This window comes from Lissotriton helveticus, chromosome 12, assembly GCF_964261635.1.
Source record: "Lissotriton helveticus chromosome 12, aLisHel1.1, whole genome shotgun sequence".
NCBI lineage: Eukaryota > Metazoa > Chordata > Amphibia > Caudata > Salamandridae > Lissotriton > Lissotriton helveticus.
In genome coordinates, this window is record NC_136073.1 from 31,004,149 (window position 1) to 31,019,335 (window position 15,187).

At 44.7% G+C, this 15,187-nt stretch overlaps 1 protein-coding gene across 1 annotated transcript in view; it reads left to right on the forward strand.

Annotated features, from left to right (window-relative positions):
* The window catches only part of LOC144798462 (C-type natriuretic peptide-like), a 32,013-nt gene extending 17,033 nt beyond the window's left edge, over positions 1 to 14,980 (forward strand). The window contains exons 2-3 of the mRNA XM_078669356.1: positions 11,979 to 12,304; positions 14,595 to 14,980. Coding sequence (XP_078525482.1) covers positions 11,979 to 12,284 — 306 coding nt within the window. The 3' untranslated portion in view covers positions 12,285 to 12,304; positions 14,595 to 14,980. The remainder of the gene's footprint in view (positions 1 to 11,978; positions 12,305 to 14,594) is intronic.
* The last annotated feature ends 207 nt before the right edge of the window (positions 14,981 to 15,187 follow it).

Below are 15,187 nucleotides of genomic sequence, written 5' to 3' on the forward strand. Positions count from 1 at the left end.
GACAGAGAGTGGAAAGAGAAGACTGCACCCTTGGGGCAGCCTTAGAGGTAGATCAGAGGGGACCCTATGTGGAAGCAGAAGTAGCAGGGTGCCCTACGACATTTCTGGTGGACACAGGAGCCACTAGATCCACGATCAGATCAGCTGCAGTTCCAGACCTGCCCATGTCTGGAGAGACCATACAGGTGGTAGGGGTCGCAAACAGGAGAATAACCAGCCAATTGACAGAACCGGTACAGGTGAAAATAGGGAAGTACAGCGATGAGCACCAATTTGTGGTTTGCGATTCAAGCCCTGTGTGTCTGCTAGGAAGAGACCTGTTGTGCAAATTGAATTGTACTATATATTGTACACCCCAGGGAGTGGAGGTATTGACTAATGATGATGATGCAGATTTCAAAGTTGCAAACTCAAGAATATGTGTGGAGCTGTACCCTACTTTGACAGTAGACGAGCTTCCCTGGGATTTGAGAGAGACAGTGGCATCAGAGGTATGGGATTTCACTGGAGAAGAGATTGGATTGGTCAAAGGGGTGGACCCAGTGAAAATTGTAGTGAAACCGCATGCTGAGTTCCCAAGAACACCCCAGTATAAATTGACTCCAGAAACGATTGCAGGCATAAAACCCGTGATCGAGTCCATGATTAAACAGGGAATACTGAAAGAAATCGTGGGTAGTCCATGTAACTCCCCGATTATGGGTCTGCAGAAACCAAATGGGAAATTTCGGATAGTGCAGGACCTTCGAAAGATTAATAACATAGTCGTTTCATGTTGTCCAGTGGTACCGAATCCATCAGTGATACTGTTTCAGATTCCATTCCAAGCTGAGTGGTTCACTGTGATAGATCTTTGTCAGGCTTTCTTTTCGATCCCTTTGGACGAAGATAGCCATTTTCTTTTCGCATTTAAGCTGGAAAATCGCGTCCTAACATGGTGTCGTATCCCTCAGGGGTATACAGAGAGTCCATCGATCTTTAACCAGCTTCTGAAGAAAAATCTTGAAAGTCTAGTGCTGCCCCAGAAGTCAGTTCTGGTCCAGTACATAGACGACCTCCTTGTGGCGTCAGAAACAGAAGAAGCTTGCAGGGAAGATTCCATTGCTTTGTTAAATCACCTAGCTGCCAATGGGCATAAGGTATCCCCGGGAAAATTGCAGTACTGCCTGACAGAAGTGCAGTACTTGGGACACAGAATTGAGAAAGGAAAACGAAAGGTGTCACCAGATAGGATAGAGGCGATCATGAAAATGAATGCGCCTCAGACCCAGAGAGAGGTCAGGATGTTCCTAGGGATGGTGGGTTATTGCCGACAGTGGATCGTGAACTTTTCACTGAAAGCAAAACCTTTGCAAAAACTGACGCACAAGGAGGTGAGTGATCCGGTACCATGGGACAAAGACTGTTTGATGGCATTCTTACAGCTGAGAGAGGACCTGTGTCGTGCTCCGGCATTGGGAATGCCTGATTACAATAAACAATTCTTTCTTTACTGTTGTGAGAGAGAAGGTTGTGCGTTGTCTGTGTTGGTCCAAATCCATGGGAATGCCCGTAGACCAGTTGCTTATTTCTCAGCTACTTTAGACCCAGTAGCCGCAGCGTTGCCCGGATGTCTCAAATCCGTTGCTGCAACGGGTGTCAGCATTGAGAGATGTGAAAATATCGTCATGGGGCACCCGTTAGAGGTGTGCGTGCCACATTCTGTTGAACTGTTGATGACCAGGACCAAAACACAGCATCTGACCAATAGCAGGCTCACGCGCTATGAGCAAGTTATTCTTGCTGCAGAGAACGTGACCCTCAAGAGATGCTCTGTTTTGAACCCTGCTACCTTAATGCCACTTCCAAATGATATTGATGATGATGATGAATATACAGACCATGACTGTCTCGATGTGACTGAACTATGCACCAAACCCAGACCCGACATCGTAGATGAGCCACTGACCGACCCAGACGAAGTTTTCTTTGTCGATGGCTCATGTGTAAGAGACGAAGTTGGGCAGTTGAGAGCAGCTTATGCTGTTTGTACAATTGAAGGAGTTGTGGAAGCAGGGTGCCTGGAAGGAGTAAACTCCGCTCAGGTAGCCGAGATTATTGCCCTAACACGTGCTTGCTTAGCAGGCAATCAAATTCGAGTCACCATCTACACCGACAGCCAATACGGGTTTGGGGTAGTTCATGATTACGGGCAGTTATGGTCTCAAAGAGGGTTCATGACTTCTTCAGGCTCTCCCATTCGCAATGGAGAGTTTGTGCGCTTGTTGTTAGAAGCATTGCAATGTCCAGCAAGTATCGCAGTTGTAAAGTGCATCGCACATACCAAAAATGAGGACTTTGTTTCGAAAGGCAATAGATATGCTGATGAAGTTGCGCGGTATTGCGCAGAACAAGGTTACTCTTTCACAGAGGTGGATGTGGGTGGAATAAATGTAAGAACTGAATTAGCCATGATACTGGAAACTGTTGATACTTGGGATGAATTGTCAACCATGCAAGAAAATGCTCCTGATTCAGAAAAGGAAACATGGGTAAAGGCAGGATGTGTAATGGGTGAGACTCATTTTTGGGTCTCAGCAGACGGCAGAGCAGTGTTGCCCAATGAGATGGTGAGTCCAATGGCTAGACTCATACATGGTCCCGTACACTTAGGGAGAGATGCTATGCTGAGAGTGTTTAGACAGACTTGGTACAATCCTAAGTTTAGAATAGCAGCAGAAGCAGTGTGCCAGCGTTGTGTGACCTGCCAGCAGCTGAATGTAGGGAAAAGAACACCAGTTGCACTAAGTCACATAGGAAGGTCTGGAGGTCCATTCAACAGAATGCAGATAGATTTCATTGAAATGCCAAGATGCAACCGCCTCCGCTATGTCCTGGTGGTTGTTTGTGTGTTCTCCAGATGGGTTGAGGCATACCCTACACGTAGGTGCGACACCCTCACAGTGGCTAAGTTACTGCTTAGAGAACTTATCCCTCGTTTCGGGGTGCCGGCCTTTTTGGAATCAGATAGGGGAACACATTTTAACAGCGAGCTTGTGAAGATGATTTGTGTTGCACTGAATATAGACCAAAAGCTCCATTGCAGTTACCGACCAGAAGCCTCAGGAATTGTGGAACAAATTAATGGCACGATCAAGTCCAGAATAGCGAAAGTTTGCTCCTCAACGACCCTGAGTTGGCCTGATGCCCTGCCATTAGTACTCATGAGCCTTCGTAGTACCCCAGACAAAAGAACAGGGTTGTCACCACATGAGGTGTTAATGGGGAGAGCAATGAGACTGCCATCTATTCCAGCTACTGCACTGTTAAATATCACAGATGATATGATCCTGGACTATTGTAAGGGGCTGTCTGACGCCATGCGTTCTGTGTCCCTTCAGGTGCAGGCTGCAGAGGTTCCAGCGTGCCAGGGCCCTTGCCATGACCTGTATCCTGGGGACTGGGTCCTGGTGAAGAAACATGTGAGAAGAAGCTGCTTGGATATTCGTTGGCGTGGGCCCTACCAGGTCATCCTGATCACAAGTACAGCTGTAAAGGTGGGAGGCCTGCCCAACTGGATACACGCGTCGCATACGAAGAGGGTTCCAGCACCTCTGGAAACAGCTCCTCTCTCGGATGGACGTCCAGCTGAGGACCAAGAAGCCATAGAGGGGGCTAGCCAAGCTGTAGAGGTGCCAGTGGAAGCAGGGAACGAGTCTGACCAAGCTGAGGACGGTCAGTACAACAGCGAAACAGAAGACGCTACAGAAGGAGAAGACAGCTGGGAGTACGAGTCTGACCCTGACAGGTCTGAAAGAGAGCGAGAACAGACCAGAAGGAGAAGGAGTAGAAGGGCACGTGGAGAAGCAAATTGGCCGCAAAGAAGAAGTTCTAGCCTGAGGTCAACTCCAGAAGCAACCCTTCCTCCGATATCAGAAGACTCAGACCCAGAAGAAGGTGCTCAGGGCGCTGAGGCACCGAACCGAAGGAGGTCAAGAAGAGTGCGTGTGCCTAACAGAAGATACTCCACACCTGAGTGGACATATCTGGCGACAAATGTCTGTGAAACCGGAGACAGGGAGGATCCGAGCGGTGGTGGTGTCCAGTTCTGAGCCCATTATCACCGTGGAAATACAACTGTTGGTACCCGGTGTCGAACAAGAAGGGTCACTAACATTCGTGCTCCCCAGACCTCCCCGCCTCAGCAAGTTAAAACACATGTTTCTTACAGAATTGAAATTCCCCGACTTTGGTACCACGATAACAGCACATGAAGAGCATACTCTTCGCATGGAAATATTGAACTATGCTATTGAAGCTGCAACCACAAATCTAATAGTCGATTGTTAAAGGACTTTGTAAATAAAGCAAGCAGAAGAAAAGAAGATTACCTAGCGCCCAGGAAGCAGAGAATTTTAGGGAACCCCTTGAGTGGATGGAGAAGGGCTAGGGTTGTCTTTTTGAACTGTGAAAGGACTTTTTGCGAAAAAGGCTGTCAGCCTCCAGCTGTGTGGATTCTAAAGACAAAAAAGGATTGAAAGAGACTGTAAAGGAACGAGAGGAAAAGAACTTTTTTTGCAAAGAGAAAGGGAAAAGCTAGATTGTCTGACGAAATGGAGGCCGGCACCCCGAACCGCAGAGCTAAATGTATAATAGGTACACTAATAGTAGGAGTGATAATATTAATAGCTTTAGTGGTAACAATTTCTTATGTAAAGGGACATGAGGAAGAGGTAAAGGTAACTGATGTGAATTCTGTAGTAACGCTTACACCCACTGTTGCTGGTGAGAAAAGGGAAAACACTCAAGAGAAAGCGTTATTGGCTGCAGAAGCCCGCAGGTTACATGTAGACGAGTCCCAAGGAGACTTTAGGTCGAATGCTTATGCTAAACTTTTGTATGAATACGTGGATGCCATGGAGGTTAAGGATTGCTACGTCTGCATGCAGTTGCCTGCGTCTGTAGATGAAGGAATTCGATATCATCACCTCCCTCTGACATATGGCATTACATGTAGCTTATTGCTTAGTATATTTTATGAGAGAGATAGTTTTGAATACTATTTCTCCAATTATGATTCTGTGTTGCCAGAAGTCCCGAATTATAAGCAGATGAATAAATGGGATTACTGGAAGAGTGAAGACAGATTGGCCAAGTTCTTCATTCCTTGGATTACCTTAGATACTTCACATGCCCGTAGAAATAATCTGACATGCAAGGTGTCAGAAGTCGAGAAAAAGTTCATAGGGCAGGTGGATGATCGTTACAGGAGACAAAAGATTTTGAAAAAATCAGGACAAGGGAAATTAGATTGGACCGAGGAAGAGAAGTCACACAAGAGAAAGGGTAGTAGTGGTCCAATAGCTTTAGATAAAGCGCAGAGAGGAAAGTTATGTCTTCACCGAGCCAAAACGTATTATGAAAATGTATACGTGGGTGAAGTTGACTGTGAACATGCTTTTAATTTAGAGTACTACACTAAGGATTTCCTGAAGGGAATGCAAGTGATTCCAAATGTGTATTTTGTATGTGGAAGAAATGCTTACGTGAGACTACCTGACAACTGGTATGGATCATGTTACTTGGCAATTGTCTTCCCCAAAATATATCATGCACAAGACTTATTGATCATTGAGGGCCAGACATCATCGAGGGGAAGGAGAGATTTAGGCGATGCAGAAATGGTTGGAGATGTCTTTGGAGCTATGTTCCCTCTTTTGGGAATAATCCTTAATGATGTTAAAATTAGACGACTGGCAACAGTTGTCGACAGGTTGTCTGCCAGCACTGCTCAGTCCTTAATGCTGGTAGAAGGAGAGATGCAATCGATAAGGGCTATGGTTCTTCAAAATCGGCTTGCATTAGATGTCTTATTAGCAAAAGAGGGCGGAGTCTGTAAGGCTTTGAAGGTTCAGGAATGTTGCACTTACATTCCAGACCTTTCAAAACCCCTTGAGAAAGTTATTAAGAACATAACTAATATACACAAAGAGATCGAAGACTTGAGTAGAGAAAATGTCTGGGAAAAGGTGGGCCACGGAATGAGTACAGTTGGAGGGTGGTTTTCCACCTTAGGCAAAAGCTTTATTTGGTATATCCTAAAGCCTATCATCATAATATTGATCTGTGGGATAATATTGTGGGGATTGGTGAGGGTATTCAAATGGTACAGAGCAAGAAGGTCAGAAAGGGCCCAAAGAGAACAGTTGCAGAGATTGGCTGCCATACAAGATAATCAGTACAGGAGCCTGAGAGCTCTGGAAGCGCAGAGAATGCCAGCAATAACTGCAGTTTAAATGTTAGTGATGACCCCGAGAGGTCATCAAAGGGGGGAACTGAGAGAGCGCAAACTGATATAAATATATGAGTACATCACACTTACCTATAGAGAGCATAATTCATGAAGAGAAATGCCATGAGTGCTAATAGTATCTGAAATTATATTCTAAATGTATAGCTAATATAGAGATTTAAGTAGAAGTGGAACTAATACAGAAATGTGTGACATTATATGATTTTATTAGACGTGATTATTTTGAATCTATGTCGTGTAGCTGTTAACATATAAGATGGTCTGTGGTAAAACGCAGAACGTGGTAGGCCTCAGGGCCAGAGCTGGAGCTAAAAGGGAAGGTGTTTCTTTTCACGACACAGATTGTTTAACGTTTTTGGTCATTGCATTAATGGGCCATGATTTAGAGTAATGTTTTCTAAATAATAGAATAAGAGTTTTAACATGCTTTAATTAAATGAAGAAATTGAATGCTATAATCATAATGTGAAATATTGTAGGCCTGAAATGTTTTAGCATTGATTTACACGTACATGTCTGGGCTGAGAAATGTTGCAAGCCTTTTTAGAAGTCTATGAGAGTTGGGTTCTTGGCGGCAGATATCTGTCTGCAACAGGAAAGGGGGGATCCAATTATAAGTGAATGAATAGAGGTCTGTTCAGTAGACGGCCCAGACATGGAGGAGGGTTCTGGAATGTTTAAGGGGTATCAGCGGGCCGGAGAAGAGACTGAGAAGCAAGGTCAACTCTAACGTCTGAGGCCCAATACAAAGCATCATGGAAAAAGCCTGAAGTTGCACCACGTGAGAGGCGTTTCGCAAGGGGCGTCTCAAATGTTGTTGACTGTTTTGTATTAGGGACAGCACCCCTGGGTGGAGTTAGAGCAGAGACCTGAGGACCCTTTAGAGAGCGGATGGGTAGGCAGTGAGGGGTCATGACTGGAGAACTTTAGGTTTTCACCAAGAGACTTAGAGTGGGTGACTTCCCTTGGGGGTCATTCATTGCTGACACCTTTGTTAGGTTGGGATTTGGTTAAGTAGGGATACCATCTAGAACAGGGTAGGGACGCCTAACCTGTGTTTGTTTTCCTCCAACCTAAATGAAGGAGAGATATGCGTCTATGCTGATAGCTTTGCTATTTTTAGAACTTGTGTTAGTGATTTCTGTTGCTCGTCTGAGGGCTTTTCGAGAGCACATGTATGTAATTGGACCTGTGTACCTCGTGAATCTCATTCTGAGATGCTTGTATTTGCAGCTCATTATATCTTTACAATAAACTTTTGAAACCTAGAAGTTGTCCGTGATCTTTGAGAGTAGAGTCCTTTCTTGGGTGAACTAATTTGCAGATAGGTGTACTGTTTCCTTCCAAGACAGGCAATAAAGGTTCAGTCGACCAGATCGAGGTTTGGATCAATAGATATAAGGTATCGATCAAAATCTCGCCCTTTCAGTACTGTAATATAGCAAAGGCGATAGAACCTTCTTTCTGTACTGTAATATAGCAAAGGTGATAGAACCTTCTTTCTGTACTGTAATATGGCAAAGGTGATAGAACTTTCTTTCTGTACTGTAATATAGCAAAGGCGATAGAACCTTCTTTCTGTACTGTAATATAGCAAAGATGATAGAACCGTCTTTCTGTACTGTAATATAGCAAAGGTGATACAACCTTCTTTCTGTACTGTAATATAGCAAAGGCGATAGAACCTTCTTTCTGTGCTGTAATACATCAGGGGTAATGCAGTCGTGTCTGGCTGTAATGCCACAGAATTGATGTAGTCTTCTCTCTGTGCTGCAATGTAGGAGAGGTGTTACAGCAGCTTCAGACTTGGCAGCACTGTACCTCAGATGCGGCTCCTCCACTAGGGCGAAGGAACATCGCCCCACTTGCAAAAAGTAAAAGTAATATGATGCAATGTTATTATCATTTTATTTTTCCGTACTGTGCCAGTTTGGATTTTAGTACTGGGCGGGGCGAGGCGGTGTCACGGGGAGGAGTGCTTGTTGCACCATAAGTGGCCATGGCGGTTTGACTGGCCGTTTTGGGCCGACCAAACCATCATGAGCACTTTAGACTAACTTTGCTACTGTTCGATATTAACAAAGGTCCACCCCGAGTGCGGAGGTTTCACTCCGGGTGCGGACGTAAAGATACTACTCATAACTTACCTTTTGTAAATACTGAAAGTCATAAACGTAGACTTTTGGTCAAGTATCACTAAGTTGGGTAACGATAAACCCTAGTCCAGGCAAGGCGTGCTGCTCTGTTCTAGGTTTTTCCTTTGAATTCTGGAACTTGTAGTCTTGTTTATTCCTTTATAAAAACAGAACTACAAGTCCCAAAGGAAAAAAAAAACCTGGACTAGAACAGCACACCTCGCTTGGACGTGGGAAACTGGACAGCTATCCTGGTGGAAACGCCGGCTTCTGATCTAGCTTTCTGAGATTTGACATCCCCAGCCCTTCTAGCCCAGCAGCCTGGTGGCATAGGTGCCCCCTGGGTCACAACAGAGTTTGTGTGTCTGTGTATCACTCGCTTGGCTGTCTGTGGGTTCGAAAAAACTGCAAGTTGATCTGGGACTTCCTGGCATAGTTTTGGGGCAGTAATGGGAATTGCTAACTGAATCATGATTCTGGGGGATTGATTGATTGATTGTGGGTTTCAAGCGCTAGAATCGACTCCCGAAGGAGTATCTCTGCGCTGTAGACCGCTGGGGAACCCGTCCTGGCTTTCCCTGTGAGATGGTCCCTACTGGGTATCTCCAAGGTGAAACCAGGCATCCCCGGCGTCTGTGGGGGGCCGTTGTAGAGATGAGGCAAGCTTAATGCCCAGAGTTGCAGAGTGTGATCCCTGGTTAGAGTAGGCACCGAGGCGAGAATTATCGAGTCCGTTGACCCTGGTCCAAGACCCTGGTTGGGATGGTAATTTTGAGTTGAAGTTACCACTCGGTGGGTACTGCCCGCTTCTGACCAGGGCCCAAACCTGTAACAGCAAGACAGCAAGAAAGTGTGCAGTGCTGACATACAGACACAGGTTGGAAGGAAGTATTACTAGACTCAGAAATATAGCATTCTTGAGAGAATACATCATCCTGTGCTGCAGCCTGTACTCCTGCAGATTGTCTAGTATGTGGTTAACACGCAGGGGAAACAACCTTCACAATGCAACTTTTACAAAGCACTACCATTACAACGAAACTTTTACAATGCAACATCCATTACATAGCATGCCATTACAACGCAACCATTACAACGCATGACACTACAACGCATACCATTACAATGCATGTCATTATAACGCAGTCATTACAACGCATACCATTACAACGCATATCATTATCATCCAACACTTACCCTACTGTTGCACCCCCAGGAGTTAGAATAGTAATTTTTACCCCTACACTATCCAACACTTACCCTACTGTTGCACCACCTGGAGTTAGAATAGTAATTTGTACCCCTACACTATCCAACACTTACCATACATGCAATGTAATGGTATGCGTTGTAAAGCTAGTATGCGTTGTAATGGAATGTGTTGTAAAGGTAGTTTTTAAAAATTCGTTGTAATGGCATGCGTTGTAATGGAATGCATTGTAATGGATGTTGCGTTGTAAAAAATGCGTTGAAAAGTTGTGCGTTGTAAAAGTATGCATTGTAACGTCATACAACCATATGCAGGAGTAAGCGTATAGCAGCAGGAGTAAGCATGGAATACATTATTTGCATACCCCTGGGAATTTTTTTATCTCCTAAAAGTCAAAAATCTGCAGACTGTAGGAGGAAACTTACTATGTGCAGGTATTGCAGCTCTCACAAATTATTTGAGTATATCAGACCCAGTTCTCTCCATCAATCAATGGCATTCACATTTGCCTAATACAGGTTTAGGTCTGCCTTACGCCTGCAACACTCCTCAGTAGATCAGGTCCATAGTCTGGTTTTCAGGCCAAGCTTGGTACCCTGATGAAGCCCATCTCCTAGGGCAGACACGTGGTAATGACATCCTAACAAGATCTGAATAGTCCAAAAGACCTCTTGTGATTTGGACAATTACAGCCTATCTCCAGAAGGTGAACAAAGGCATATTAAAGGCCAGGAGATGGCGCTCTTGAAATGGAACGGGGAGTGAATGGTGCATGACCGGTGGTCCATGACCGACCCCACACTGGCCACCTTAGCACATGCCCTCCCACTGTGGCTGAGCCTCTGAGACTGTCTTTGAGGGATTTGTACAGGAAGACGTCAGTCTCATCCTCTCGCCGGTTGCCAGGGCCATGGAACGAGAAGGCCTGATGCAGATGCCAGGCACAGCGTGCCGTGGTACATGCGATGCCACCTATGAGGCATGGGCTGGCCTTAGCCAGTGCCATAAAGGGTCCGACAAACATGCAGCCAGGTATCGGCGAGCTGGACACGCCTGGACAGACACCAGAAGGATGTAAGTGAGATGGGTACCACACCAGTGACAGCATCATAGAAATCAGACCTCCAACCAGGATTATTCTCAATATTTGATGGTCACATCCCCTGTGGCAAGGACATAAATCTTCTGGGGAATGGGAGCTCGAAGACAGGGAACCCCAAGAGTATCACACCGCAGCCATCTTTGATGTTCGTCAATGGGGGAAACATCCTTTACGACGCAACTTTTACCACGCAGTGCCTTTACAACGCAGGTTTTTCAACGCAAGTCATTACAACGAATTGCGCTGGGGGCACTCTAGGATAGGTAATAGTTTAATTTACTATCCAACACCTTCCCTACTATCCACGGGAACTGGAGTTGGAATAGTAAATTAAACTATTCACTATCCAGCACCCCCCAACGCAAGTCGTTGTAACGACTTGCGTTGAAAAACCTGCGTTGTAAAGGCATGCGTAGTAAAAGCATGCGTTGTAACAATGTACATCCGTCAATGGAATAGGGCTGCACCAGAAACTGAATAACCAGAGAGACCACAAAGATAGGCAGGTATTCTGTAGGGGAAGTCCATAGTGTGCCGAAGACATAACTCAGCTCTTTAAAAGCTCCCCTTTAGTTAAATTTGCCACCATGGAAAATTGACCTGAGACCGAGTCAGGGTGGAGGCCACGGTTGCTTCTCACTCCAGAGTGCCAGCGGTATTTCCCTTGGATCCTCGCGGAGATGTGGTCATCGGGACCCTCAAGGCCAGTGGTAGATGGTTCTCAATTCCAGATTTAGTGGTTTGTTCTGAAACAACAAAAAACAACACCTTCATGACCATTTGTAAAATTATCCCACACAAGACATCTAGCACTTTAATAATGGGTCTTCACGGAGATCCCTTTCTGGGGTCTAGGCTGGACTGGTGCAACCCTTGTTACCAGGTTTTCGTTTGAACAGACAGCAGGTGGTTGCTGCTTGCACCTTGTTTCTTCCCTGTCTGATATTCCCTCACATCTTTCTCAGTCTTGGGAAGTTTGATTGTGAAACCGTCTTCCTCTGATCTTGTGGTATAGAATCTTTTCAATTTTTTAGGGAAAACTTAAGACTTTGCTCTTGTCTTCAATTTAAATCATTGTGATTGTGCTGTGCTTAAGTCCTCAAGGCCAGGAAGCCTTCTATAACAGTGACCTTTAGAAATAAAACAATAACTTAACGAACTGATTGAACATATAAGTAATGTAATCCAGCCCTTCTCTTTAGCCTTGACGCCATCTTTATTTCCCATCCCGCCCCACAGACTCTAGCTGACCTCCTTGGCGAAGAGATCACGGCTTTGCTGTCGGCGGAGGAGCGCGTCGATGCGGCAGCTGACGAGGCCAGCAGTAGCAGCAGTTCGGCTGAGCTCCGCTTCCCGCCGGCCCATCGGCCTCTGCGTGACGCAGCCGACTCAGCCCAGCAGGCTCCCAACCGCACCTGGTTGCGCTACTTCAGCGACTTCATGAACAACCAGAAGAAGTTCCGGGGCCGGACGAAGAAGACCTCTCAAGGCTGCTTCGGCTTCAAGCTGGACCGCATCGGAAGCTACAGCGGTTTGGGGTGCTAGGCTGCCCGCCACGGAACATGGTAAGAGCTCTTGTTTGATAGACCCTCTTTGGGGGGAGATGACGCACCATTATCCAATCTTTTATTATCATTTGGACATTCTGTTCTCAATTTTATGCAAAGTATTTAATTTGTATGATATTTATATGTCGGGCAGGCATGACTTCAGGGCATATGTAGGTAATTTCCATTTTGTGATTCTCAAATAGCGATTTTTAAGGAATCGCTATTTGAGAATGGCAAAATGGAATGTAGGTAATAATTCACATTTTTTTTGCGAATCTCTAACAATCCTTAATTGAGATTAGCAAATTGCGAATCGCAAATTAAGGAATGCATGGGGATACATTCTCAAATTGCGATTTTTTATGAGAAAATCGCAATTTGAGAATCACAATTCCAAGGGTGCCAGGGTCTCCAAAGGACACCTGTTGCACCCCTGGAATGTGCCTGTAAGTACATGTGGCGCACAGACATGCCCTAAGGGCATGTCTGTACGCCACATGGCACTTTGATTTAAAAAAAAAATGAATTTTGACAGGAAATTGCAAAATACAATCTACTTGAAGTAGGTGGTATTTTGCGATTCCCTAAGCCAAAATCGCAATTTTAAAAGCACCTCTACATAGCATTTAAGGAATCGCAAAACTGTGATTCCTTAAATGCATTGCGATTCCTTATTTTGCTAAGTGGCACCTACATACCAAAACGTCATTTGCGATTCGCAAATGCCGAAATTTGCCGAATTTCGGCATTTGCGAATCGTAAACGCCTACCTACATATGCCCCCAAGTGCTTAATTTGAGCATGTGCTTTCCAGTGCTCGGCACCGGGCCTTAATTGTCAGCACCGGTGCTTGTGAAAGACTGCCACAAGTTGGTGCTGTCTGGCCATATTAGAGATGCTCACAACAACAGTTAAGTATTAATTAAATATATTTCAACAATGACTATTACCTGCCGCCCAAGTCATTATTATAGCTTTGGGGGCCGGAAATGGTCCAAATTGTCACACTTGTAGAAGTGTTATGGTTAGTAGTTGAGTTGTTACCATCACTGGCAGTACTGACAGGGGAAATCTGTGACGCAAGCTACAGTAGACTCGTGACCAGAGCCCCGGCACTTAGGGGCATATGTATCATCTGTTTTTTTAGTCGCAAACGCTGCAATTTGCAAAAAAGCACCGTTTTGCGACTACAAATTCAGAAAATGCGATGTATGATTAAAATCGCATTGGAAAATTAAGGAATCGCAAAATTTGCGATTCCTTAATTTTGCGTCAGCATTTATGGAATCGCAAATGGCGATTCCTTAAATGCTCTGTATGAAGCACCCAAGTTTTGCGATTTCTCATTAAGAAATCGCAAATTAACACCAACTTGAAGTTGGTGGTAATTTGCGATTTCTTTCACAAATGCAATTTTTGCCATTTGTGAAGGTGCCATGTGGCGCACATACATGCCCTTGGGGCATGTATGTGCGCCATATGCGCACACATGTAAATTTCAGGGGTGCATCAGGGTGTCCTTATGACACCCTTGCATCCTTGAGATTATTCTCAATTTGCGATTCTCAAATTGCAAATCGCAAACTGAGAATAACTTCCCCATTCATTCCTATGGGCCTCCTCGCCCATAGAAATGAATGGGAAAGTATTCCTTAATTGCGATTTCACAATTTGCTACTCGCAATTAAGGAATATTAAGAAATTGCTAAAAAATTGCGATTTTTTACATGCATCCATTTTTGCAATTCTTTAATAGCAATTTCTAAAAAATCGCTATTTGAGAATCGCAAATGAGGGTGTTGATACATATGGATGTATGAAGTTACAACGCAGGCTATTACACCGCCTGCCTTTACAACGCTCTTTTTACATCGCAATCCATTACAACGCATAGTGCTTTTGGGTGTTGGATAGTGAATAGTTTAATTTACTATTCCAACTCCAGTCCCCGTGGACACTAGGGAAGGTTATTGGATAGTAAATTAACCTATTCCCTATCCTAGAGCGCCCCCCAGTGCAATGCGTTGTAATGGTTTGCGTTGTAATGACCGCGTTGTAATGGTAGTGCGTTGTAAAAGTTTCGTTGTAAAGGTTGTTTACCATACATATGGCTCTTAATCTTTTACAAATTAAGCTCTGTCACATCTCACAGTTCAAGGTGCCATCCCCTCTGTATACAGTGTACATGTATTTTATTGTACTTGCACTACTTGTATAGCGCTTCTTATCCCTGAAGAGGTCACGAAGCTCTACGGTGTTAATAGCATTATTCGTACATCTAACTTGCCACTCTTTCTCTCTCTAGGAACGCCCTCAACGACGCCTACTTGGCCAGAAGTGACAAATGGAAGATATTCCAGCAAAGCCTCTCGACGTTGGCCCCCCAATTGGGTCAAAGAAAATTACATGTCTTGTGTGTTAAATGCAGTTTTACCCCCACGTGCCCCCCTCCCCACGAACCCCTAACCCCCCCCCCCCCCGTCCAATGTCAAACAAACTGTGAACGTTTTCTGGGTTCATAAAGCTTCTCTGTATTTCATGGCAATGTTTCCTAATTTATATAAATATATAATTATATATATAAACGTATATTTCTATATCAATGAAAAATGGGCTGTCGGCCCAGTGCCTATTTACGATGACGTTTTTGTACAGTTTTGATTCTGTTTTTTTGTGTTTGTTGAAAGTCCTCCCAGCAACAAGAAGCAAAAAAACATACAAACTGTCTCTCTCTTTATTCAAAGTGAACACAACCAGAGGCGATCCGCAGCTGAGTGTATACAAATATGAGGCCATATTATCAAGAAAGGGCGATACATTTTTGCCGCTTTTATCGGCAGGAAACTGCTGCTAAAGCGGCGATAATGGGCTTGATAATATGGCCTTGTGAATTCCCAT